Source organism: Lasiosphaeria miniovina (genome assembly GCF_030549165.1).
Source record: "Lasiosphaeria miniovina strain SMH2392-1A chromosome Unknown B0T26scaffold_1, whole genome shotgun sequence".
Lineage (NCBI taxonomy): Eukaryota > Fungi > Ascomycota > Sordariomycetes > Sordariales > Lasiosphaeriaceae > Lasiosphaeria > Lasiosphaeria miniovina.
In genome coordinates this window covers 6,745,788-6,771,184 of record NW_026848220.1, presented here as the reverse complement: position 1 = coordinate 6,771,184, position 25,397 = coordinate 6,745,788, and the positions used below count along the sequence as shown (strand labels likewise).

General features: G+C 56.0%; 8 protein-coding genes across 8 annotated transcripts; 5 read left to right on the top strand and 3 right to left on the bottom strand.

Moving 5' to 3' along the window:
• Nucleotides 1–185: 185 nt before the first annotated feature.
• On the bottom strand, nt 186–5,286 carry B0T26DRAFT_746759 (P-loop containing nucleoside triphosphate hydrolase protein; the record flags this gene model as incomplete). The annotated part of the gene is made up of 5 exons (XM_060444739.1): nt 186–785; nt 854–1,171; nt 1,287–2,221; nt 2,310–4,890; nt 4,981–5,286. 5 exons carry the CDS (start codon nt 5,284–5,286, stop codon nt 186–188), a joined length of 4,740 nt encoding a protein of 1,579 aa, XP_060303792.1.
• Nucleotides 5,287–11,746: 6,460 nt separating this feature from the next.
• B0T26DRAFT_86682 (WD40-repeat-containing domain protein) lies at nt 11,747–14,768 on the top strand. The gene is made up of 5 exons (XM_060447827.1): nt 11,747–11,990; nt 12,059–12,161; nt 12,223–12,456; nt 12,513–13,617; nt 13,674–14,768. Exons 1-5 carry the CDS (start codon nt 11,862–11,864, stop codon nt 14,323–14,325), a joined length of 2,223 nt encoding a protein of 740 aa, XP_060303791.1. The 5' UTR covers nt 11,747–11,861; the 3' UTR covers nt 14,326–14,768.
• A 684-nt stretch (nt 14,769–15,452) lies between these two features.
• On the top strand, nt 15,453–17,309 carry B0T26DRAFT_631541 (amidase signature domain-containing protein; the record flags this gene model as incomplete). Its single annotated transcript, XM_060436360.1, has 3 exons — nt 15,453–15,493; nt 15,575–16,976; nt 17,040–17,309. The coding sequence occupies 3 exons, from the start codon at nt 15,453–15,455 to the stop codon at nt 17,307–17,309; spliced, it is 1,713 nt and encodes a 570-aa protein (XP_060303790.1).
• A 268-nt stretch (nt 17,310–17,577) lies between these two features.
• B0T26DRAFT_86598 (uncharacterized protein) lies at nt 17,578–18,080 on the top strand. The gene has a single exon (XM_060447809.1). The coding sequence runs from the start codon at nt 17,711–17,713 to the stop codon at nt 17,966–17,968; it is 258 nt and encodes an 85-aa protein (XP_060303789.1). The 5' UTR covers nt 17,578–17,710; the 3' UTR covers nt 17,969–18,080.
• On the bottom strand, nt 17,960–18,493 carry B0T26DRAFT_690073 (uncharacterized protein). Its single transcript, XM_060441064.1, has one exon. The coding sequence runs from the start codon at nt 18,469–18,471 to the stop codon at nt 18,193–18,195; it is 279 nt and encodes a 92-aa protein (XP_060303788.1). The 5' UTR covers nt 18,472–18,493; the 3' UTR covers nt 17,960–18,192.
• Nucleotides 18,494–19,799: 1,306 nt separating this feature from the next.
• On the top strand, nt 19,800–21,357 carry B0T26DRAFT_86447 (S-adenosyl-L-methionine-dependent methyltransferase). The gene is made up of 4 exons (XM_060447788.1): nt 19,800–20,001; nt 20,073–20,175; nt 20,285–20,428; nt 20,498–21,357. Exons 1-4 carry the CDS (start codon nt 19,942–19,944, stop codon nt 21,052–21,054), a joined length of 864 nt encoding a protein of 287 aa, XP_060303787.1. The 5' UTR covers nt 19,800–19,941; the 3' UTR covers nt 21,055–21,357.
• Nucleotides 21,296–23,297, top strand: B0T26DRAFT_690070 (uncharacterized protein). The gene is made up of 3 exons (XM_060441063.1): nt 21,296–21,512; nt 21,582–22,097; nt 22,164–23,297. Exons 1-3 carry the CDS (start codon nt 21,480–21,482, stop codon nt 23,094–23,096), a joined length of 1,482 nt encoding a protein of 493 aa, XP_060303786.1. The 5' UTR covers nt 21,296–21,479; the 3' UTR covers nt 23,097–23,297.
• A 231-nt stretch (nt 23,298–23,528) lies between these two features.
• Nucleotides 23,529–24,434, bottom strand: B0T26DRAFT_616859 (uncharacterized protein; the record flags this gene model as incomplete). The annotated part of the gene is made up of 1 exon (XM_060436002.1): nt 23,529–24,434. A coding segment is annotated over one exon (906 nt), but the record flags the coding sequence as incomplete, so codon positions are not given.
• Between the last annotated feature and the right edge of the window lie 963 nt (nt 24,435–25,397).

Here is a 25,397-nt window from a genome sequence, read left to right as displayed (position 1 = left end):
ATAACCGGTCCTGAGGGTTCCCCTGGCCGGATGATATCACGTCTTTTATCACTGTGGCAGACTCCTAAACAAAACTGTGAAAGATATGAGAAAGGGAACGAAATTTAAGGGAAAAAAAAGGAAAAAAAAGGACCAAGCTTTCCCATGCATATCCAGTCTTTGGGGGTTTTTTATTTTCTTCTTACTCACTCGGCTTGTCCAAGCACAATAGACCTCAGCTTGTCCTTTTCACCGCTCTCCTCGCACATGCCCCTGAAGATGCCCCTTTCTCCGTCCTCGCCCACCTTGTCCCACAGCTCCCTGGGCGTGCCGAATTCGGCAACGTGGCCGTCACTCAGCACCAGGATGCGGTCGAAATCGGCGATGGTGCTCAGGCGGTGGGCGATTACAATGAGTGTCGCATCCGTGAATTCTTCGCGGATGCTGCGCTGAATAAGCACGTCGGTATGCATGTCAACGGCCGATGTCGCTTCGTCGAGCACCATGACGCGGGGCCGGCTGACGATGGCGCGCGCGAGGCAGAGCAGTTGACGCTGCCCCTGGGATAGGCTGAGGCCGCCTTCCGAGATTTTCGAGTCTAGGTTGTGGAAGATGTTGGTGTTCTTGATGCCGATGGCGGATGCGGGTGACGATGGACGACCAGCAGTGGGGGTGGCGGCGCCCGAGGGCCCGGCCGAGTTGTTGATAAGATGCACCCGTTCCAGGCAGTCGCGAAGCTCTGCGTCGGTGTGATGGTCAAAAGGATCGAGATTGCTGCGGATGGTGCCGGAGAAAAGGACCGGATCCTGTGCGGATGTTAGCCCTGTCGTGCCACAATGACAAAAACCCGGTATTCTAGCACGGGGTGGCTTACCTGTGGAATGATGGCCAAGCGTGATCGAAGATCATGTAGATCTATTTTAGAAATGTCGATGCCGTCAACATGGATACTACCTGACCGGGCTTCGAGGAAACGGAAAAGAGCCAGAGTCAGCGATGACTTGCCGGCACCGGTGCGGCCGACAACCCCAACCCTTTCAGTGCGATTTATGTTGAAGGTTAGGCCTTTTAGAACAGGGGGGAGGTCAGAGGCATATCCAACCACGAGATCCTCAACCTCGATACGGCCCTCTGTTGGCCAAGCGGCTGGAGGTTTCTTGCCATCAAGTGCCTCAGTTGGGACTTCGGTGTACTGTCAAGATGTGATATTAGAATTAGCTTCGAACAGCGCCTGCTATGACTTTTATTTTTCTTTCTTTCTTTCTCTCTCTTTTTTTTTTTTTTTTTTTAAAAAAAAAAGGACATACCTCTATAATCCGCTCTGCCGCATTCATGCTGAGCTCAATGTTCGAGTAGAAGCGAATGGTCCAGATGACGGCACCGGAGAACTCGAGTGCGAAGGCAAGAGCAAAGCCAGCGAGAGCCGCGTCGATCCCAGGAGTCAGAAGGACAAGGATTGCGACAAAAACGGCGAATAGCGACCCAACAAGTGCCATTCGCCAGCCCATCCATCTATTGAAGATCCACAGGTGCCACGTTGTAGTTGTGTAGTCGTCAAGCTTCTGATGCATCCGGTCAATATAGACCTCGGCCTTGTTGAAGCCGCGGATGGTGGCGACACCTGAAAGTGCGGAGCCAAACTGCTCGAAGACAGGCGACTTGCTCGTGCTTTCTAGCCGCTTCACAGGTCGGGCGATGCTGAGATAGCGCATGGCGTAGTACAGACATATGAGGAGAAGAACGGCAGCCAAGAGAACAATGTAGGGGGAGACAAAAAGGCTCGCCACAATAACCCCTATGAGATTCAGAAAAGCGTTGAATCCGAAACTCAGCTGGTTTGCTAGGTGGGAGTCAATGATGCTGAAATCAGCCGTAAACCGGTTCAGCATTCGGCCGACGGGAACCGTATCGAGCCATCGAATAGGGGTCCGGAGAATGGTGAAGTTCAGCTTGGCAAAGAGCTTGCGGCTTGCACGAATGGAGCCTGTGTAGATGTACAGAAACTTCAGTGTTCCAATGACCGACGACACAACGGCAAGGCCAACGTAGATGCTAAGGTAATACGAGAGGTCGCTGCTCTGGGTTTTAACCGTGGGAGCCGACAGAGAGTGTATTGAAGTTTGCTGAAGTCCCACAGCGTAGGAGAAGCCATGGGCTGTCGAAGTGTTCAACATGTGTTGCTGGATGCCAAGTGCTTCTTCCATAGAGCTGCCCGTCCAAATCTTAAGCCACCAAGACCGGCCTATAGTTAGGTGGTTAGTTCTTGTCCGACGTCGGTTTAGTTTTGGTAAGGAAGAGTAAAGGGAGAAAGGAAAGGATCGATAACATACTAATAGAAAATACCTGCACGCAAGTGAAGATGGCAAAGGCGAATGACCAGAAAGCCCATCCACCACTGTCTTTCAGGTAAGTGAGATAAATGTGCTTCCGAACAGCCCCCTGCTCACGGACTTCGTCCTCGACAAACTTGCGTGCAGCAGTCTTGGATGAGACCTTCTTCAAGGCGCCACCATCGGCATCGCCTTGCTCGCCTTCTCCATTGGTCGACTCGTCAGAATTTACAGCTGTGGCCGACTCGTCAGCTTCGACTTCCTGAGCTGTCTGCTCGTGGCTCTTGATCCGTGCGAGAGCGCCTTCGTCGCGTAGCTCCGAGAGAAGCCCAGCGTGCAAGACGCCGCCATCACCGAGCTCAACGAGATACTTGGTCTTGGGCTCGCAGAGAGCGACATGATGGGTCACCAGAATTCTCGTCCTGCCTTCGGCCAACTCGCCGTTCAAACACTTCTCAAAGATGTGACGTCCCACATGTGCATCAACGGCGCTGAAGATGTCGTCCAGGACAAGAACGCCGGCTCGGGAGTATATGGCTCGGGCTAGCGTCACTCTCCACTTCTGGCCACCACTGAGGTTGATACCGTTTGCCCCAATCTCTGTTCGCTCGCCATCCGTAAGCATCTCGAGGTCCTTTTTTAGGGCACAGACCTCGACAGTCTTTGCGTAGCGCTCTTCGTCGTACGGCAGCCCAAAGGTAATGTTGTCCTTTATGCTAGCATTTTCAATCCACGGTATCTGCGCCACGTATGCGATAGCTTCTGGGATGATCCAATTGGCTTTGTTTGCTTTGTCGTCATGGCGTTCAGCTAGTGAAGGAGCCCGCGGGACGTAGAGAGTGCCTCCCAACACGTCTACCTCTCCGAGGATAGCGGCCAACATCAGGCTCTTTCCTGTTCCAGTTTTGCCTGATATTACCGACAACTCTCCTTTCGGGAAGGTGACGCTGATACTTCGAAGGACGAACCGCTCCTCCTCGTCAACCTTGTCGTCCGACGGCCAGGCTACAGAGGCATTGTCAAACGAGACTTCGTCAGAGACCCGCGAAGATATTGAAACTTCTGGGGAGTCGAGGTATTCCTCGATTCGCTTGATCGAAACCCAGGCGTCCAGCGCATCTGTGGTGAGTTCGGGCACGACTGACAAGGTGACTTCGAGAGCCTTGAAAACACCAAGACTCACAAAGGCCACCGAGGGCGTGAGCGTCCCATTCACGATAGCGTAGACAGCCAGGGAAATAGCCGACAGCAATATCGGGCTTGTAACCCAGCATGCTAGCAGTGCAGTGTCGCCCATGAACACGTCCCAGATGGCACCGAGCTCTCTTTCTCGGACGGTTCCAATCTTTCTCTCCCACTCGGGCTCAAGGGCCGAGAACTTGATCTGACGGATTCCCTGAAGCGCTTCCGTGACAATCTCCATCTTCTCGTCCCTGACCTTCATCAGACGGTCCTGTGCGGCGGCGTACTTCTTGGAGAAGTAGATGTTGAATGGCATGATGGCAGCCATTGCAGACAGGCCCGATAGAAGCGGAATCCATCCCAAAAGACTGACCAGGAACCAGAGAGATACTATGAGCTTAAAAATGCTGCCGGGAAACATATTCTGATAGGAGCAGAAGTCTCCCACTCGCTTTCCGTCGACACCAATCAGATTTACGGTGCTCTGTTTCGTCTTTTTGAGTTCCTCAGAATCATCCTCGCCGGTCTCGGTGTCCGTCTCGGGCCGGTCCGGAGCTGTCGACTCGCCGGCAGGCCCATCAACGGCGGAATAAACAGACTCGGCAGCCCGGCCCTTCTTCTTGGAGCTGCCCGTGCCCTTGACATCCTTTTTGCGCATTGCCTTCTCGAAAATGAGGGCGGATAGCTGGGCGCGGATGGGGAGCGTAATGTCTGCCCAGGACATCCAATATATCCAAGACTCGACCCATGATTGAGCGGTGATGGCCACACCAAGCCAGACAACCCAAATCCAAACGTCGAATCCGAAGCTGGTGCCGACCCGGTTGACCTCGAGGATTCTCAGAAGCTGCAAGATGACCCACTGGGGGGCGAAGTTCAGAATCGATGAACAAAAAGTCAGGAACCACTGCAGGGCAAAGGGTTTCCAGTGGGCCCGCGCCACAGATAGCCACAGACGGTGCTGGTAGTTGTGTCTCTTCCAGTCAGCAGATACGGCATTGGCCCGAGTCAGGTGACAGGGCCGGCTCAAGTCGGCCAAGTCCAGATCCTTCTTCTTTGAAGCGAGGATAAGGAGATGTGAAGCCCAGGCGAAGTTGAAGCGGTTGAAGGCCGATACCGAAAACATGCGGTCGACCGGTCTTCTGCCCCAGAAAACATCGGGTCTCCTGGGAATGGAGAGGCTGGCGACGGCAAGGCAGAGGGAAAGGGCAAGCTCGACAATGCGCAGGGCAAACAAGGCCGGACTGCCATTGATGAGGTCGTCAAAAGTATCGGTTCCCTCGATGAGGAGAAGGCTAGCAAGGACTACCGACGAGAGAAAACTATATATGCCGAGGTCGTATGCCTTGATGAAATTTCTGCTGGAAGCTATGGCCACGGCTTGAAAGACCAGCGCCGCCTAAAGACGATCAGGTCAGCAATTTCCACGACTGAGAGAGAATAGCCAGCCCATTCCATTGGCGGGCTTGGTGGGCTGGACTCGACTCACCCAAGCTCCCGTGCTCAGCCAGTTGATCAGATACAGCCCTTCTGGTCCTGTAGCCAACAATGCGAGCGCAAGGGAAATGGTGCATCCGGCTACCGCAGAGACGAGGACGAAAGACTTTGCCGGCTTGGCCGAGAAGGCCGCCAGCGACTCGGGCGTCGCCTTGCCGTCGGCATCTTCATAGGAATCTTGCTTTGGCTCTCGCTTTCCCAGGCGCGTCACGATGTCGGACGCGGTAGGAAGAGAACACAGGCCAATGGCAACACAGCCCGTTCCGACAATGGCTAGCAAGGAGCCATCGATCGTCATGGTCAAGCTCGACGTCTCGGCAGAGCGTTATTTCCCGCCCAATGGCTCGGCCAGACCTGACGCTGGTGATTCGCCAAACGACGGTGGAATGAAGGACTTGCCCCTATTTCACTCTTGCAAAGTTGAGGGCAGCAGGGTGGGGGAGCTCGAACTGGGCCAGGAAAGCCAATGTCTGCCAAATCTGGTCAATATTGGCGGACTATAGAATCCGTGATCTGGGCCTCGCGAGGTATATTATGAGGCTCGAGGTTAAGTGAGCTCCAGGATGTCGCTAATTGACCTTAGTGGGCCTGATAGAAGCCGAGATAGACTGTCGGAATTTTGTGACAAGGGTGGGGGTATGCCTCACAGAGGACAAGACAAGGAATTGGGCTTCTTCTAAGAATTGGAAACGAGGAAGAGAGAAAAGAAGCTTACCTGTCCACTGCGAGCAGTCAGTCACACCGGAATAATTGAGACTTAGGACAGAGAGCAAATCGAGAGCTGACTAAGGGACGTAGACAAGCCGTGTTGGGACGAATGTCTGGTCTAGTGGCAACATGAAAGAAAAGAAAGGTTGCTAGCTAAGCTACCTTTTGACCTAGAGTAGTAGGTAAGACCTCGGCTACATAAGGTAGGTAAAAGTCCGACGTGGTGGAGCGGTAATAGACAAGACGAAGAGAAGCAGAAGTAGAAGTAGAAGTAGACGCAAGAGCAGAAGTAAAAAAGAGAGAAGCAAAAACAAAAAGCGGCTCGAGAACCACCTTACCTTACCTACCTTGCCTCACCTACCGTGCCTTACCTACCTTGCCTCTCTTCTCAAACTCGCCCCTTGTCTGCCTTTGGTGGGGGTGGAAGGAATCCCGGCACGTCATACTGGCTGTGCTCCGTACTGTATGTAATGGAAGGTATGGACATACATACATACGCGCCATGTATATTACACCTACCTGTAGATAAGTGAGGTTTTGACTCATGCGGTGAAGGAATGACAAAGTGGTGGTGTGAAACTGGAAAACCTGTATAGAACAGGCCCGTGGCTCGTGGGTTAGGCGGGTTCCGATTTGCTGCGGCAGTCTCTCCAGCCAAGGGCAGGGTGCATTAGGCAAAGAAGAGGGTCGTCTTGCAGCGTTGCGGCAGAGAGCTGGTGGTTGCGCCATTGAATGCAATTGATTGCCTCTCCCCGCCACTTCATGTGTGGGCGTTGGAAAACTGTCGGGCGCAGGACAACACGTGCAGCAACAACGGCAGTTTGGACATGTACCGCAAATCTCGTGAGGCGCCGAGTACTTGACTGGTCGATCTCACCGAGAATGCACTTCTTGATCTTGACTTTGCATCTACAACGCCGCGGTGCCAATCGCAGGCGAGCGCTCAGGAATAATGCTGACAAAAATGGCAGGCGCCTCCAAACGCTGGCTGAGCCCCCTTGCAACCTGAGTACCTAGCGGCTTCCCGGAATCGCTCTCACCAAGGCGGTTCCCGAGCGGTGTGAGTGTGCAGCAGTCTGGATCTAGCGGCGGTTGTTAGGGCAGGCACGGCCTAGATGGCCGCCGAACGCGGGCGAGCTACCTCCTCCCGCTGTGATAGACATCTATGCACCCCAATCCTTCCGGACGCATGTTGACCAAACTTACATCGACCGTCTTCTATTAGGTGTCATTCTCACCACCGGCTAGGACTAGACGCGAGTGCGGGGCGCATATCTGCTATGCTCTGCCAAGTTTGACGTGAATCTGGACCCGAGAGTGGACAGGCGAGGCTGGTAGGTAATTACTATGTCTTGAATACAATCCGTCAGGACAAAGCGACGGGGTATGCATACTCACAGAGTACTAGTACTATCCGCATCACGCATGATGCACCGTTACGAAGCCGTCGAGACAAGAAGAGGCAGCCGAGCTTTTCCGTCTTTGCAGCGCCTCATTAACATGCTCGGTTTTTGCCAGGCAGAAAGGCGGGCCGAGACGAGGCTTCCTCTAAAGTATGCTGCCTGGGTTAATTCGAGACGAGGATTCCGTAGCTCCCGTGGTAACCTATGTTGGTAAAGTTGAAGCACTCCATGTACGTACTACCGTACGGATACTCCGTACAGGACGAAGGAGAACTGCAGAGCAATGGCGCGTTTACGCACCGCCTGGCAGCTTCCCTTCCGGAAGCGTTGATGGGGTTCCCCACGATGATAAGTTCCTAACGAGATCCTCCCCTTGTTATTGGTTGGATCCTCCTTCTTTTGACCGGAGTCGGCTCGGGCCCGGCCCTTGGCAGGCCAATGGCGGGGAGTCACGACCGAGCGGCTTAACTCCGCTACCTCCATACGAGTTGGAAAACACTGTTGATCCCGTGATGGTTAAATCACACCTAAAAAGAGCAAACAGAAAAAGTCGGCAAAACACTACACTTCAAGGTGCATAATGAGGCACATAACTCACATCTACAACATCTTTCAACAATCGTGCCGCAAAGAATGACGTTCGAAAATCACAGTCCGTCAGTCGCGGTGATATCGAGGTAAAATGTTGCCGGAGATCTTGGCCAGGCCTAAAGGCTGTTTCTCCCAAACTCGGGCGTGAATTTTGGGGCATTTTTTCTAGCCCCAAACATATCGAGATGGTGTGGAAAATGCATCCTACACAAAGCTTACAGACAGAGATGGTCCTGAAAACCAGCACTATTGCCCTACCCCAGCCTATCGGCACCTCTGTTGCTCAACGAGAAGTCCATTGACAAGAAAAGTCTTGAGTGGTTCTCAACCAAGCCCAGTCTTGGGGAGCTCTCATAGCAAACTGGGAGTTATAGACATCCAAATGTTGAATGCCCAAGCATCTTTTGCTGCCAGCTAGATCAAAATCTCAACTACAAGTGATAGCCGGGGCAAGTCGGCGTTCAAGACTCTTTAATTCGCCATCGTCTCATTGACCGGGTCACGAAAACCGCCTCCACGTTGAGCGTGGGACATAAATCACGCTTGACATCTTCGGCCTGTAACAGACAGACCCGGGAAGTTTCCTCACATAAAAAAGAAGAAAATAAATAGAACAAAAAAGGGGGCGATCACTGCTGACAGTGAGAATGTTGTGCTACCGTCGACCCCGGCCCAACATTCTTCCTAGCCGGTAGCATGTTGAACCCTGGCTCTGGCCGGGGCCATGGGACTGTTGGCCTGGAAGTGGACGAACATTTGTTGACGCCCCGAGAGGCGGCCCGGAACACCGCCGACACCCAGCCGCAGATCCTTCCCAGGACCTTTTCGATTCTGCAGTGGTACCGACGGGTTCGGTAGCACTAAGGTCTTGACAACTTTTTTCCCCCTCTTTTTTCATCATTTTCGCCCTGAATTACTCAAAAAGCCTTTTTCATTCTTTCTCTTGCCATTCGCTGGCCTCAGCCCGGTCATGCCCGCAGACGGGCAGGCGTGCTACAACCAGCCACTGTAGTCTGAGTGTGACGTGCAACGGCCAATCGTGATCCTCTTACTCTTCCACAACCTCATTCCAAATCACATGTTGCAAGCAGTAACTTCTGCTTGTCTATCTACCCAACCTTTTATGTGGCCGATAACAGATTCATGGAAAGAAAGAAAAAACTAGGTATCGATGGATTTATCGAATGCCGCAACACCGAAGAGCCAAAACAATGCCCAAATAGGCAGGTTGTTTGCCCCAGCCTTCTCCTTTTAACAACTCATATTAACAAGCAGCAGTCAGGAGCCTCTACCCCTCCACATGCCGTCACGCCGAAAAAAAGACGTCACGTCTTTTCTCGCTTCCGCCTCCACTCAGTGATCGCAGTAGTTCAAGGTAGCGGGGATTGCCAAAGCCGAGACAAAAGAGTAAGCACGGATGGATTTCGTCTAGAACAGAGGGATGGCCGATTACCAACAATGACTTGGCAGGGTTTATGTTGCGCTCGCTCTTCGGTTGTAAGAGGGAGTATTCACCATATTCGCTTATCGGCAGCCTATCACTGTCCTGCTCCGGTCCTAGACTAGAAACAAAGAGGTAGGTTGAAGCTTAGGTAGATATTCGTAGGTAGGTAGGTGTAAGGTGGGTAATGTAGTAGTAGCAGCTCGTCGGACTAATACCGACCTGAGCTCGCGTTTGGTAGGCCAATGCACATGCACGGGTTGATTGACTGGGTAGGTAGATTCTTCAATCCCGTATCCCCTGCACAGCCTTTAGAGTTGACTCACGCCGTGAATCCAAGGGGACGCATCGATGGAAATGGTTGGGGAAGGGGGCTGTGTGATGTCGGGAGTTGATGATGTTGATTTCGTTCTGCGCGAGTCAACAGCCTCGGCATTTCCTAATTCCCTCACAAGGAGACATTGGCATTGAGTCGATAGCCATGCAGTTTAGTTGAATCCAGACTCCTTCTCACCAAACCAATTCTCTGTCAATCATGGACAGCGTGAAATCGTGACTTGCTTTCTGTTCATACAATTTGCAGCGGAGTGCCCGAAGTGTCTGGGGACAACACCGGGTAGTTGGAGCAGTGATGGCTTGCCTCCCTACTGTGTCGGGTTGAGTGCGACTGCATTTCGAGGCCCCGGTTGACAGCATCATCGCCAAGGACGGGGTAAGCGTTTCCTCGGTTGCCGTCAGAGTGCAAAGGTATCATAAGATGGCCGCAGAGGGCCAACAGTACCGTGTGGACGCTGGCTGTAACCCCCCCAGCGTTTTGGACTGCCAGCCGGTGACGGTGGACGAGAAAAATGATAGCCTTTAAGAAGGCCCACGATCGGGAGAATCCATGGCGACCATTGTCCCTTTGCAGAGTGGCGTTCGTTGGACCTGACCTCCTGCCGACGACCTCGCCCTAGGTAAGACAGAACATTCCACAGGGCTAGGTTGAGGGCCATCCGACATGTATCATATCGAGGCTTGTTGTCTGTGCAAAAGGCAAGTAAAACACCAGGGACCAACAACCCAGAGCTGGCTACGGGCAGCTTTGGGTGGCCGCTTGGCCTCTGCGTGGGGGGGGTTTGCCCCGCTGTAGCAGGCTCTCTAGCGCCAATGGTGGAAGGCAGGGGAAGGCGGACATCTTTCCTGGCAACCGAATACGGATAAGGCTGACTTGGAAACGTTTGAATTCTGCGGGAACGTGAACAAACGACGAGACCCGGCCACATTTGAAAGCCAACTGGCATTGAGTTTCTGTTCGAGCGGGAAACAGCATGTTACCTCTTTTGGCGCCAGGCGGGAGTGTGCCGGTTCAAGAGGTTGGAAGTGCCACATGGAAACAGTGGGAAGGCGGGGTGGGGGCGAGGGATCGGCAAGCCGCCGCAGTTTCTTGTCCAGTGTAAGAGGTTGGACGAGCTGACCCAGGATCGTGGACACCCGGAAACTTGCTGGCATCTGGAGTCTGGCATAACAACGTCTGAGCATAATCTGGGGAGAGTGATCAAACCGAAGACTCAATTTCAATTCTGACATGCAGTCCGATTTTCTATTTAGCGGAAGTTTCTGCGGAGCACCTCATGGCAATGGAGCCGCTCGTTCTTCTCGACTTCCGTGCTGGCGGTTGCTAAACCCAAGGGAGGCCCCGCGGTTCGGGAACTTCCACCGTCTGTTCTGCGTAACATGGCCCGGATGGAGCCCACTCTGCAGGCTGTTCAATCAAGTGGGCCGGCTTCCAAGTTGGCCACGGGCATTGGTGAGCTGGCACTCGGTTGGTAGCATGGCCCTGCAGCCTTGTAGGGTACCTTAGGCCCATCTCTGAGAGTCTCTCATTCGACAATACGGAATACGCAGTATGGAGAGCTCGCACCTCAGTGGGCATCAAGACCGGCTCCAATACTTCCAGTATAGCCTGCAAATCGGGGGTGTCGGAGCGGGACTTTTGGGTGCATTGCCAGGCGTGGCGTCTGGTGTGAGAAAGAAGGCTTAAACCAGGCCGTCTAGGGTTCGGGGAAACACCGCGCCTGCTTGATTGGCTAGACCACGGCACCAAAACGCGACGACACCGCAACGGGATCGGTGGTGGACAGCCCCACAACAAGGGTCAGCTCTATGGAGTGGAGGGAACTCTAACAACTTACTTGATCCCACGATCTCAACACAGAGAGACTTGTGACTGCAGAAGTGACCACATCTGTCAGAAATCCGCTCCGTTTCGTCTAAAATCTCTGTGTGTTTTACTTTGGCCTCTTTCTCCGCCGAGTTCCTCGTCTACGTCTCAACCCGAGATTCGCTACCACTGGGGTGCACTCCTTTTGAGTTCGACGAGTCCCATCCCCTGCCTGCCCTGCCCTCTAACGTGCGTTCACAGCGGAGCAGTGTCGACTTAAAGTTGCACAAGCTCCTGCGGGCGATTTCTCGATCAGCACTCCTACTGCACCACCTCTTAGACCTACGACGACTCATTTGGTCACAATTCAATTCAATTCAATTGATCACATCTACGATCTCGCGCGATTCTCGACTACTCGGAGCGAAGAGCTTTGTTGCTGCTCTGGAGCTAAAATCTGGCCGCAGCCCACCCACTCAACACATTGAGACGCACGACGTCGACATCGACGGCGCTCTCACACCCCCTTCGGCTCACCTACCTACGCAGCTCGATGATAACCGTCGGACTGCCGACCTAATGCCACAATGAAGGCCACTCCGCTGATTATACACTGGCACCACAAAAACAACAATCCATATCCAATCTACTCTGCCCACTTCGAGTCCCACGGGAAGGGCCGCCTAGCTACCGGTGCGGGCGACAACAATGTTCGGGTAGGCCTCGCCTTGCTTCGTTTGCCCACCGCTCTCTTGTTCCCCCGGCTGACTCGACGATACTACAGCTGTGGAAGATAGAGGAGGACGGCGAAGACCGGCGAGTCGAATATCTAGCGACGCTCTCGAAGCACTCGCAAGCCGTAAATGTAGTGCGCTGGGCCCCCAAGGGTAAGTCTGCCCCTCCTGAGTCACCAAGTAAGGTTATTCGTGCTGACCTTCCTCTTCGTAGGTGAGCTCCTCGCATCTGCCGGCGACGATGGCAATGTAATACTATGGGTCCCTTCGGACAGCCACCTCCCAACCTTTGGCAGCGAGGGCCTTGAAGACAAGGAGACTTGGCGGACAAAACACATGTTCCGGGGGCTGGGCACCGGCATCTACGACCTCGCTTGGTCGCCGGATGCCACATACTTCATTATAGGCAGCATGGACAATGTTGCACGAATCTACAATGCTGGCACAGGTAGGCAACGCTCGACTGGCTCCACGATGGGCTTGCTTCGCTAACACAGGCCTCAGGACAGCTAGTGCGTCAGATTGCCGAGCACAGTCACTATGTCCAGGGCGTCGCCTGGGATCCGCTGAATGAGTATATCGCGACTCAGTCGTCGGACCGTTCGGTGCACATCTACAGCCTCAAGACAAAGGATGGACAGTACACGCTCAACAGCCATGGCGGGGAGACCCCCAAGGTTGCCAGCCATTTCAAGACGGACCTCCCTCCTCGACGGATATCCTCCAACAGCCCGGCTCCGCCTGATATGGGCTACCGGTCGGTCCTCGCCTCTGTCGACGCGGTGCCAAGCGTGGCGACAGGCTCCCCGGTCCCTTCGGCACCCGGAACCCCGACATCGATTGCACTGCCCATGAATCCCCCGAGCGTCTTTAGTCACAGCCGAAGGTCTTCCTTCTCTTCGAGGCGCTCGGTCTCTCCAGCTCCGTCGATGCCTCTCCCAGCTGTTATGCCCATGGAGGCCTCTCCCAAGCCTATTCCTACAAGCACCGGCCTGGGCGTGAAGAATGCCAGTCTCTACGCAAACGAGGCGTTGACTTCTTTCTTCCGGAGGCTGACTTTCACGCCGGATGGGGCTCTTCTCCTGACCCCCGCCGGCCAGTACCAGACCCAGCACAATGTTGACGGTGGCAGGCCCTCGTATGAGGTTCTCAATACTGTATACATTTATACGAGAGGCGGGATCAACAAGCCTCCTATCGCACACCTCCCAGGCCATAAGAAGCCCTCAGTTGCAGTGAGGTGTTCTCCGGTCATCTACACACTGAGGCAGTCCCCGCCTGTTACCAAGCACATTACGATCGACACGTCCTCGGCTGAGGAGGCTATCCCGTCTCTACCTGAGCCTCTCTCGAAGCCTTCTCCGGGTCCCATGATCATGGAGCCGCCGCCGCCTCCTACCTCTGGCGAAGGTCCTACGTCTTCTTCGAAGCATCTCAGTCTCGAAACGGCTGTTCAAACTCCAGGACCCAAGGCCGCGTTTTCGCTCAATTACCGCATGGTGTATGCCGTGGCGACGCAGGATTCGGTTTTGCTGTATGACACTCAGCAGCAGACTCCGATCTGTATTGTGAGCAATCTGCACTGTGCCACCTTTACCGACTTGGCTTGGTAGGTTTTATCCCCATCCCCCAATGGTTCATTTAGAGTCTAACAAATCTCTCCAGGTCAACTGATGGATTGACGTTGTTAATATCGTCGTCTGACGGGTTTTGCTCAACGTTATCCTTTTCGGCAGGTGAGCTGGGGCAGGTCTACACTGGAGAGCTCGGGCCGCCGAAAGTTTCATCTGGAACGGCTGCCTCGTCGAGCCAAAATACGCCAGTTCCGACGCCGACGTCGGTCTTTGCACCCCCCTCACCTTATCGCAACGGCGGCTCCCACCGTCACCGGGATTCTGCCAGCTCGATTACAGCACCTTCCCCACCGCCGCTGTCGGCAGCCTCGTTTGTCAGCCAACGGCCAGGATCGCCTGCGCGTTCTAACTCGGCCTCTTCGATTCTGACGCAGTCCTCGACAGCGCAGACGGGGGTGGTCAGCAACCCAACACTCATATCAGGTCAAGTGCCTAGCATAGCGGCCACGAACTCGGGCAAGATCACGGGTGTCCCAATGACGACACCGCCCGAGACGCCGCGCGAGTTTCCCCGGGGCTCAGCGACGGGTGCAGCGGTTGCTGGTAGCAAGAGAGATAATACCGACAGCGACGTCGAGGATGCGTCGGGGTCACAGCCTAAGCGCAGACGAATTGCGCCGACACTAGTAAGCGGAGGGACGTTCCCGACGAATGGGAGCAGCAACGAAGAGCCGAAGGCGTAGGTCGCCACAGCCGTCTGAGGGCCGGAATGGGATACTTTCAAAACAAAGGGCGCAATTTTGCTGGGATGGACAGGGCGTTTTCGGAAAGAAATGGAAAAGGACTCGAGGGCAGCGTCCCGGGGAAAGGGTCAAGGATGTAGTTTATTTTATTTGGGTATTTCGGTCTCTCAGCTCTCATCGGTACCCTGTCTGCGCTCTTCGCTTCTGTTTAGAATCCGGTAGTGTTTGGGAAGGGCTGGTTGGAAGCGCCGAGGTGTCGTTGGCGATAGCAATGGTGCATTGTCACATCTATAGAGGCTTTCTTCTGTTTTTTATCTGGAGCCTACCTTTCACAAAGTTCCAGCTCGACGGATAGGGGCCTGCCCATTTACCCAGCTTGTTCAGGTGCGCTTTTAGCAATTTAGTATGACAATACAAGACTACGAAACATCTTGCTAAGTGTGTGTCAGACAGAGCAATGTCGTGTGAGTTTGGAGTGAGGTGAGCATGTTGATTCGTGCTTGGTGTCACAGTCTAGAGTGCGGATAGATGCCCGAGGATCCAGGGGAAATTGTAAAAGAGGGGAATCCTCGTTAGTCTCACCCCGACGATAACCACGACAGCCTTCCCCGGCTTAAGATAAGAGCACCCGCACCCGCACCCGCACCCGCACCCGCTGTTGGTGGTCCTTTGTGCGCCTTTCGGAGGGGAAAGTGCTGGGGGAATCTCCTCACCGCTTGCCAACGGGCGTACTAGTAGTGGATGCGGGGAAGGACACCCCTAACCCCTTGCCGCGCCGAACCGCAGTAGGCCATGCATGGGGATGGGGCCTACCATCTCACTTACACAAACCCGGAAGTCGGGGAAGCACCCTTGCCTTTCAACAGTGGACATGTACTTGTTACAATCCCCAACCCTCTGTTCCTTGACCAACCGTGGCTTTTTTTCTTCATTTACTAGGCAATGCTGAGGAACAAGCCAACTTAGGTCATAATCTGAGCTGAGCGAGTGCACCAAGCAGACGGGCATTTTTGTCACCCAGGCAACTACCTCCTTAGCTTACTTACATCCCAACTACCAACTGGGTCTTGGTTGTCATTGACCTGGCCCGGCCGGCAGCTAGACTGGCTACTAGTGAAAGAGTCAAGATGGGGTTCTTCTCGGACTATTTTCAGCATCGGCGGGACTGGTGAGCGTCCAAAGTGAAACACTGCCTTTATGTGAGTGACTTGCAAGATGCCGTCATGCTAACACGACCGGCCCGGCACAGCCGCTTCAAGCAGCAGGAGCGGAGGGACCGCATCCGGGCCCTCACGGCCTACCACGGCGCCTTCACAGCGGCGGACCGGAAGACGGTGACGCGGCCCATCGAGGATCTGGTGGCCGACGTGCACAGCGGCGCCGTGTCGCCGCTCGATGTGTTGCGCACATACGGCAAAGTGGCGCTCAAGGCCCACGTGCGGACCAACTGCGTGACCGAGGTCATGCTGCCGTCGGCCGAGGCTTGGCTGCGTGACGGCGCCATCAACCTGCGCGGCCCGCTGGCCGGCATCCCCGTCAGCCTCAAAGACACAGTCGCCGTCGGCGGCTACGATACCACGGTGGGATACAGCAGCTTCGTCGGCAACAAGACGCCCGACGACGGCCCCATGACGCGCCTGCTGAAGGACGCCGGCGCCGTGCCCTACGTCAAGACCAACATGCCCATCACGCTGCTGAGCTTCGAGAGCACAAACGACGTCTGGGGCCGGTGTACCAACCCGCATAACCCCGACTACTCGCCCGGCGGGTCCACGGGCGGCGAGGCTGCCTTGCTAGCCCTCGGCGGCCGCATCGGCATCGGCAGCGACGTAGCCGGCAGTGTTCGTGCTCCGGCCCACTTCTCTGGCTGCTACAGCTTGCGGTGCTCGACGGGCCGCTGGCCCAAGATCGGCATCTGCACGAGCATGCCGGGCCAGGAGGGCGTGCCGGCCGTCTACAGCCCCATGGCCCGCACGCTCGGCGACCTGACATACTTCACGCGGGCCGTCGTCGGCATGCAGCCGTGGAAGTACGACTATACCGTCCACCCGCTCCACTGGCGGCCCGATGTTGAGCGCGAGTATGCCGACAAGAAGGTCCTGCGCGTCGGCGTGCTGCGCACAGATGGCGTCGTCGACCCCAGCCCAGCCTGCGCCCGCGCCCTGGAGACGGCCGCGAAGGCGCTCCGCAAGCAGGGTCACGAGGTTGTCGACATTAGCTCCACGGGCAGCGGCGCTCCGCCCGACATGTACGAGGCGCTGCGGCTGGCCTCGCTGCTGCTCAACGCCGACGGGTGCCAGATGTTTGAGACGTTTATGCGGCCCGGGGAGTGGAACGACGCCGGCGCGGCGCAGATGGTGCGGCTGGCCCGGCTCTGGGCGCCCGTCCGCTATCTGTACTACCTCTGGGTCAAGTACGTGCGCCGCGACGACGTCTGGGCCGGGCTGGTGAGGGACTGGCGGGCGAAGACGGTGCTCGAAAACTGGCACCTCGTGAAGCAGCGCGAGGCGTATCGCGCAAAGTGGTTCGAGTGGTGGGACGCCCAGGGCCTCGACGTCCTGCTGACGCCGCCAAACGCTACCCCCGCCGTCCCGCACGACGGCATGCACGACGCCGTGAGCAGCTGCGGCTACACCTTCCTCTTCAACCTGGTGAGTGTCATCCTTGATCGGAACCTGGCTATGTCTCTCCTCTATATTAACCCTCACCTGTAGCTGGACTACACGGCTGGCGTCCTGCCCGTCACGCACGTGGACAAGGCAAGAGACAGACTCCCCGCGACGTTTAGGCTCGGGCCGCTCAACGGCGTTGCGAGGGGCGCCTACAAGCTCTACGACGCCGAGCGCATGCACGGGCTGCCCGTCGGCGTCCAGGTCGTCGGCCGCCGACTCGAGGAGGAGAAGGTGCTGACGGTCATGAAACGGGTCGAGGATGCCCTCGGCGGTGACAAGTACGAGCTCCTCGACCTCGCCGTGCTCGACTAGACTACCTAGGTCCGCCACGGCGGTTTGGTTGGGGTGGGAGGAGTAAAGTGAAGCCGGCCACATGCGTCTCCGACTGAATATTTCCCGTGTTTTTCTTTTTCTTGTTGCATTGTGATTTTAGCCTCGGTGACGAAGATCCAACAAGAACATGAACCAAGTCCTCACTTCTTTGCAGAGCTGCGCGGCGTTATGAGAACAGGATCGGATGCCACTAGACGAGTCTCTCGAATTAACTATAACCGAAAACACACCTGTTAACGTGGGACCCCTTTCCTTTTGTGTCCTTCAGTACCTACTTTTTTGTCTCTGACTCTCAAGAATGAGCTGGTAGAGCTCGGAGCTGCACTTGCACCGTTTCTCCCTTTCCATTGCTGTCGGATCCTCCGCTACGCGCGGTCGAGATGGAGTGCTTCAGAGCCTCGCTGACATCTCCATCACCAACCCAAGCCGCGGCATTCGAGGAGGTAACGCCGTTGCCAAGTGCGTTGTTATTGTTACTGTTTCCAGTAACAGTGACCCCGGCCTCAGGTGCTGATGGGATGCTGCTGTCGTCGTGTTTGACGTGTAGTTTCAGAAAGTCGGAGCGCGCGTGCGCCTGCTCGGGTTCCCACGTCGACGCTTCCAGGCCTTGTAGGAACCCCCCCCCCCCCCGCCGCTAGAGTCGCGCAGCCATTCCCGCAGCGCGGTTAGATTCTCTTCGGAGGGCGAGCTGATTTCTTGCATGCGGTGGACTTGTGGTGGGGTGGTGTTAGTTAAGATAAGATATGGATGTGCGCGGCGTTGGGAGAGGGGAGGCTTGCTCTGCCCTCTTATTCTTCTTTTTTGATATGAACATACCTTGAAGAAGCTGCCCTTCTGATTCGAGGATCACGGTAAGCTTGAGTCAAGCTCTGAGCATAAAAGGAGGAGGCGACGCACTGTACTCCTTGAGCTTCTCCTGAATGCGGGCCAGCAGGTCGAGCTGGCCCGAGTGGCTGCCGTAGTCGCTGGCCAGCAGCTTCTCGAAGCTGGCGTGGAAGTCGCGGCCGGCGGCGGCGTCTTCCTGCACGATGCCGTCAAACTCGTGCTCGAGCCGGACCATGTCGGCCTGCAGCTTCAGCAGCGCGAGCATGTTGAGCCGGCTGAAGCGCCGGAAGATGGCCAGCTCGCTGTCGCCGCCCATCACCTGGGCCAAGCCGTGGTAGCCGCGCGGAGGGGCCGGCGAGGGGGGCATTGTTGCTGCTTTTCCTCGGTGGGGGTTTGGGGGATGTCGATGGAGAGGGAAGACATGACAAGGACAAGCTGGACTGGCCATCGCGGACATGAGCACTTTTATATCAAATCATACCGGCAACCCGATCTACACACCCGCCATACATGCTGTGATACCAGGAACTGGAACGGGGGTGGTACTTAGCCGTGGGCGGCAAAGGGCACAGTTTGCCCAACCTATCAGCGTGACGGAAATCGACGACTACCTAGGCACGCCGACTGTGCAACCCAGCCTGAGGAAGCTACACAACAGCCAGCCAGCCAACCAGCCAGCTAGAGGTCGAGTCGAGACAGAATGGAACGATTGGGCACTGAACAAGACCAGGCCAGCCGGCTGCAGCTTCTCTAACAGACTCGCTCATTTTCAGTTGTATGTTGCCTCCAAGAGAAAGGAACATCCACGTCTAAAATATCACACTTCGTATCCCAATTTGTGCCTGTGCGTTTGACAATGAGACTCCGTCCGCCCTGCACAATCATCGCGAGGGAGATGGATGGCGGCGTTGTGCGTTGCTAAGCAGTCATGTTTGCGTCTCTTGACCAACACCAGGAGGACTGAGATAGCTAATCCCCTCCCACCACCTTTTCGTGTTTCTTTTAATTTTACTTCCCTCCCCATGCACTTTACTTAACCGGACTTGAAATCTTTTAATCAAAAAATGCTAAATAAGTGAAAACAAAGTGAGAGCCTCCCCTGCGAGGTAGTGCGAGATGTATGTACAAGGTAGGTAACCGGCCATGGTTCAGCTAACTACTTGACACACTCGAATTTACAAACCTAGAGTTATCAGTTAGCAGGATCGTTGCACACACGTTTGGTACACGGAAAAGCGTCGGTCGTGACATCTCCGGCTGTGAAAAGAAAAAAGAAAAGCGAGCGTCAGGGAACTGAAGTAAGTGCGAAGCTGTTGTTGATGCTGTTATTGTTGCTCGGTGGCTGCAACCTAAACTGCCCCGCAAGAGCCAGCCAGCGCCGAGATCGGCCGCCGATAGTCACCCCCCACCCCTTTTCCCCAGCTTCACGAGGCGAGGGGAGTGACCTCCAAGTGCTGGAAATAAGACCAGAGTTAAATCTGACGAAGGAGTGCAGATGCATACAAGTAGGAAAGCAAATCCCAGGCCGGTTTCGTGAGGGGATCCCTCCCTCTCTTTCTCTCGTGCTTCTCTTCGAGGCTGGCTCTCGGTTGATACATACTTCCACTTGTCAGTGGCAGGTCGCAGCCTCCTCGTAGCACACATACCTACGGCCGAGTGGCATCCCGTATTACATACACAGTGCTCCACACAGGCAGGCTGCTTGGTCTAACTAGGCGCCTTGCTTTACGCTTCGCTGTTCACGCCATACCTAGCTCTACGTTGAACCCATCTCGCGCGGTCCATCATGGCGTCGTCCGCCCCGGCCCCGGGTAACAAGGAGGAGAAGGACCACTGGACGACCGAGGTGACGTGCCACTGTCTATCCCCTGTCCTACACTTGCAACAAGGGCGGTGATGTTGACAACGCGGAAACAGGCCTACCAGAACGCTGCCTCGTTCGTGCCGAAGCTGGCCACCAAGATTGTGCAGTGGCTTGACCCGCAAAAGGACGACCGGATCCTGGATATCGGCTGCGGCGGTGTGTTTTGATTTCCACATTTCTCTTCCTCTCTCTTCACAGGCCGAGAGCATGCGCAGCACAATACGGATACATACCTAGTCACCGGCTAACAACTGCGGCAATGCAGATGGGGTCTTGGACATCGAGTTCGCCGAGATCGTGTCGCAGGGCCAGGGCCACCTGCACGGCGTCGACAGCTCGCCGGCCTTGGTCCAGGCAGCCCAGAAAGCGACTCGCGAAAAGGGCGTCGAGGGCAAGGCGACCTTTGAAGGCAAGTGGATGCTCTCCTTGCGCCCTCATCAAGAATGATCACACCAAACTTACCTGCTTCCTGCACCAGTCCTCGACGCGAACGAGCTCATCAGCAAGGCCGGCGAGCTGCAGAGCCAAAGGTTCAACAAGGCCTTCTCCAACGCGGCCATGCACTGGATCCTGCGGCCGGCGGAGAAGCGCGAGGGCTTCTTCCGGGGGGTGCGCGAGGCGCTGGCGCCGGGGGCCGTGTTCGCCTTCGAGATGGGCGGGCTGGGCAACGTGTCCGAGATCCGCGCGGCGCTGCTGATGGCCGCGGGGCGGCGCATCGGGCTGGACCGCGCCCAGGCCGTCGACCCGTGGTTCTTCCCCGATGAGGTTTGGATCCGCGACATTATGGAGCAGCAGGTCGGCGGCTGGCGCGTCGACCGCATCGAGCGCGAGTGGCGGCCCACGACGGCAGACGTCGGCGGCGTCGTGGCGTGGGTGCGTATTATGGCGGCTCAGTTCATCGAGGCTCTTCCCGAGGCCGAGCGCGAGAGCTTTGTCAAGGAGGTTGTCGATGTCCTCGAGATTGTCTGCGCCAAGCCCGGCGGCGGCTTCATGTATAGCTATGTGCGCCTGAGGGTGTTGGCGACCAGGATTTAAGCTGCAGCTCCAATTTTGCCGCAACTCTCGTTCAGTTAAGGATCGTGCTGTGCTGCATCCAAAAGGTATCTGTGAAAGCCGCCGACCTCAAAATCTGGCCCGAATTTCCCTTCCTGCAAAATACCTTCAATAGGTAAGCTAAGTACTGAAGAAGTGTTGTTTCGCCGTGTGAATCGGCGCTGGAGGTTGCTAAAAGCGGTTTGGTGCGGGGAAATGACGTTACCTAGCGTAGTGTGGTTGACAGGGCCTAGGCGGCCGCTGTTTCCGGGGAACGCCGCCGATAACAAAGCGATAAGGTAGTCCAGTCCCCGTAAAGTTTTACGTCTTGGCCTGGATCCAAACCAAACAACAACACCCTGAGCCTCATACACTCTCTCTATTGGCCTCCCCAGCACCAGCTCACAGCGCAGTCTAGGATCTCGAAAATGTCTGCAGATGACCAGGCATTTCTGGACGTGGTACGCACATTTCTCTCACTAGAGCGTGTTTGAGAGGCGAGCCAACTGACTGACGCTGGACACGTGCAGCTGTCGTCCCTGCCCAACGACATCCAACGCTACTCGTCCGATGTCGCCGGCTACATCGACAAACATGTCGAGCAGATAGCCGACTCGATACGAGACGCCCTCGCTTCCTCGCCCTGGGTGCCAGAGTCGCTGCGACCGCCGCCACCGCCGCCACCGCCGCCTGCCTTTGCCATGACGTCGTCGTCGACTTTGGAGAGCCTTCAGGCATGGTTTTCGCGGCACAAGTTCATCACGGCCGTCGTGGTCCTGGCTACTGGCACTGTGGTCTACCGCTCATACAGGAGCAGCGTGCTGCGTCGCAAGACGCGCCGTGCCAGACGGTCTCGGGACGGCGGCCGCGTTGAGGTGGTGGTGGTGGCCGGATCCCCCGCCCTGCCCTTGACACGATCTCTGTCGTTGGACCTCGAGAGGAAAGGCTTCATCGTCTTTGTCGTGTCCAACGGCCCCGAGGACGATGTTCTGATCCAGAGCCTGGCGCGGCAGGATATCAAATCCCTGTCCATGGACATTACTGATGTATGTTGTCCCATCCCGTATCCTCTCGCGACACACCATACGGCAATAGCTGACCGTTCCGAACAGCCTCCGAGTGCTGGTGGAACCATCGAGCGCTTTGCGAGCTATCTCCAGTCACAACATGTTGCAATTCCCCAGGGCAAACGGCACCATCTCTCGCTAAAAGGCGTGATACTTATTCCCTCGCTCAACTACCAAACCTCACCCATCGCCACCATACCCCCCTCAAGTTTCGCAGACTTGTTTAACACCCACCTCCTGCAACCCATCCTCACGATCCAGGCCTTCCTCCCCCTCCTGACCGCCCGCCTGGGCCCATCGCCTAGCGAGAAACTAAACCCCAAAGTACTCGTCCTCACCCCTTCCATCATCTCATCCATCAACCCCCCTTTTCACGCCCCAGAGGCCACAATATGCTCGGCCCTATCGGCCTTTACCGAGGTGCTGGCGGCCGAGCTGCGGCCGCTCGCCATTCCTGTGATCCACCTCCAGCTCGGCACCTTTGACTTCTCTAGCTTTGCGCCGGCGCGGAGCGGTAGCAGCACCGGCCAGCGGTTTCAGACGACGACGTGGCCCGACTCGGTGCGGCACACGTACGGCAGGAACTTTGTGAACCAATCGGGCTCGGCCATCAGCACAGGGCGCATCGGCGGGCTACGGGGCAGTTCCCTGCGGGACCTGCACAACGCCGTATTCGACGTGCTCGACGGCTCCGACACGAGCGCCACGGTGCGCGTCGGCCTCGGGTCCAGCGTCTACGGGTTCGTGGGCCGCTTCGTGCCGCGTGGCCTCGTCGCCTGGATGATGGGCATCCGCAAGGTGGACGAGCTCGCCGCCTGGCAGTCGAGCGGCCCCAACAGCCTACACAATAGCCCGCGCAGCCCACGGTCCATCATGGGCAGCGGCGAGAGCGAGACGGGCGGCGACGAGAACCACGAGTCGTTTGTTGCCGTGCCGGAGCATCACGTCGGCGAATCGCATGTGTGGAAGGAAGGCTGAGAGCGGCAAGTCTGGTGCTACCGCCTGGAGGCCCGAGAAAAACTCCACTTGCTCGACGCATTTTGTTGACATGGGTGCCGCGTAAAGACGCCGTGTTGGATATGTCGAGTTTTGAACCATCACTACTCCGTGTACTAGTTTTAGCTTATTGACGATTTGCATGAAATATGTAATGCATGATTGGCAAATAATTCACCTATATATATGTACATGAACAAATGAGCAAATGAGAAACCAATAATAATGCTATCAGCCCCCTTGATTCCGTTTTTGGCCTTTTCCGTGGGGGAAGAGTAAAAATACAGAAGCCCGTTCCTGTAGGAGACGGTTCATCAAGCAAAAACAAAAGACGAAAAAGGGGAGCATCTATCTGCTCATCTTCGTCCTCTCCAATGGATATTGATATCTGATTCCCACCTAGACTTAGTGAGCTCCTCCTCTCCCCCTGAACCGCCCCCCCTTGCCTCTCCACCGCCCGCCTCGGTTGCCGAAGCGGTCCTTATGGCCCCCGCGCTCGTGGCCGCTGCCGCCGCTGCCGTCCCTATCCCGGCCCGCATTGGCAGCGCCGCTGTTGCCCCGGCCGCCGTCGTGCATATTATCACCGCGGTCCTGCATGCCCTGCTGGTACTGCTGCTGCTGGTTGTTGTTATACTGGTATTGCCCATGCTCGTCCCCGCCACCACCACCCATCTCTGCCGACGCATCCGCCGCAGCAGCCGCAGTCGCAGCCGCGGTAGCAGCGGCTTCCTCGGCGGTAGCCTTGGCGGTGTCGTCGCGCGCGTGCGGCCGCTCCATGTCCTTGTCGGCGGTCCAGCGGGGGTGCGCGCCCTCCTTGCACGCGCGGCCGAACGGGCAGAAGCCCGCCAGGTAGTACGCGCACAGCTGGGCGCGGCGCACGTGCTTCTTGTCGCAGCGCGGGCCCAGCGGGCAGAAGCCGCGGTCGTAGTGCGGGCACGGCGGCAGCTTGGACTGCGGGTCGATGTGCAAGTACAAACACTCGTCGCCGTTGCTGCAGAAGCCGTTGCGCACAAAGAAGTTGCACTCAGGCATCTTGCGCAGGTTGTACTCGTGCAGGAACTCGCAGCCTTCGCCCTTCTTGCAGAGGCCCCGCAGCCAGTGCTTGCATACGAGTGACCCGAAGCCGCCGGAGGGTTGGTAGCTGTTGGCGTTGTTGGCGCTGGAGGGGGGGATCGACGGGGCCACGTGTCGGTCGGGGCATTTGCCCTTGAGCGGACACGACCCGCTCGCATACGCCTTGCAGATTGGGCGGTCGGAGGCCAGGCTGTGCTGGTATGTCTTTTGCAGGAATGGCGTGAAGGAGAAGCTGTACTGTTGTGCCGGTAGTGGCGTTGTTGTCGGCGCTGTCGCCGTCAGAGTCTTGGGCGACGGCGGCGTGGCGACGGCTACTGCCGTGTCGGTGGCTGGCTGGCTCGCCATTTTTATGTTGGTGTTTTCTGCCCCTGTCTTGAGTGCTTTTCCCCTGCCTATTCTCCCCTTTCGAGGGGGTTTCTGGATGTATGTATTCTTGCCTGGGCGGTGGCTGGAGACGAGGCTGCGGGGGGTTTTCTTTTTTTTTTTTTTGGATTGTTCGCAACTTGGCTCGCAATAGGCAACGATTGCTTCCTGCGCACAGTTCAAATCGCCAAATTTGCTGGTGTTTCTATTTGCCTATCTGAAGATTCTGTCAAATGCGTGCAATAAAACTGATCAATTTCTCTCTGGCGGGGGAAGCGGGAAGGTTTGTGCTGTTCTTTGTCTCTGGTTCGCATCTTGAAAAGTGACGTTTTTGGAGGCGGCGAGCTAAGAGGGCGTCCCATTACGTAACAGGGCGCGTTAGAGCTCGGACCAGGCGACCTACTCCAGTGTTACACAAGTTGTGTAATACACCGACGGATGCCATGACGTCCCAAGTGCCCCACTGCCCGTCTCGAAACGTCGAACCGCCGCTCCATTCACCATTCATGATGACAAATGCTAGCCCTGCGAGGTTGCTGCTGCTAATGGGTGGGTAGCAAAAAAAATATTAAAAAAAAATAAGAGTTTTCGTATCGGTTTGTTTGTTGAATACACAACAAACACCGACCCCATTAAAGTCGGACTATGGTAATTTTGCCCGGGAGGATGACATGGCATGAGGTCCGAGTATTAATGTTCAACCCTACCTGCTCTCGTAAACCCTAAGTATTTCGTTGGGTGCGTGGCGTTACACAAAACGTACGCCGTACGAGCCGACCATACGGATATCTCCCCGGGTACAGTCAGCAAGACCACACACTCGCATACGAAGTCGTTAATAGATTC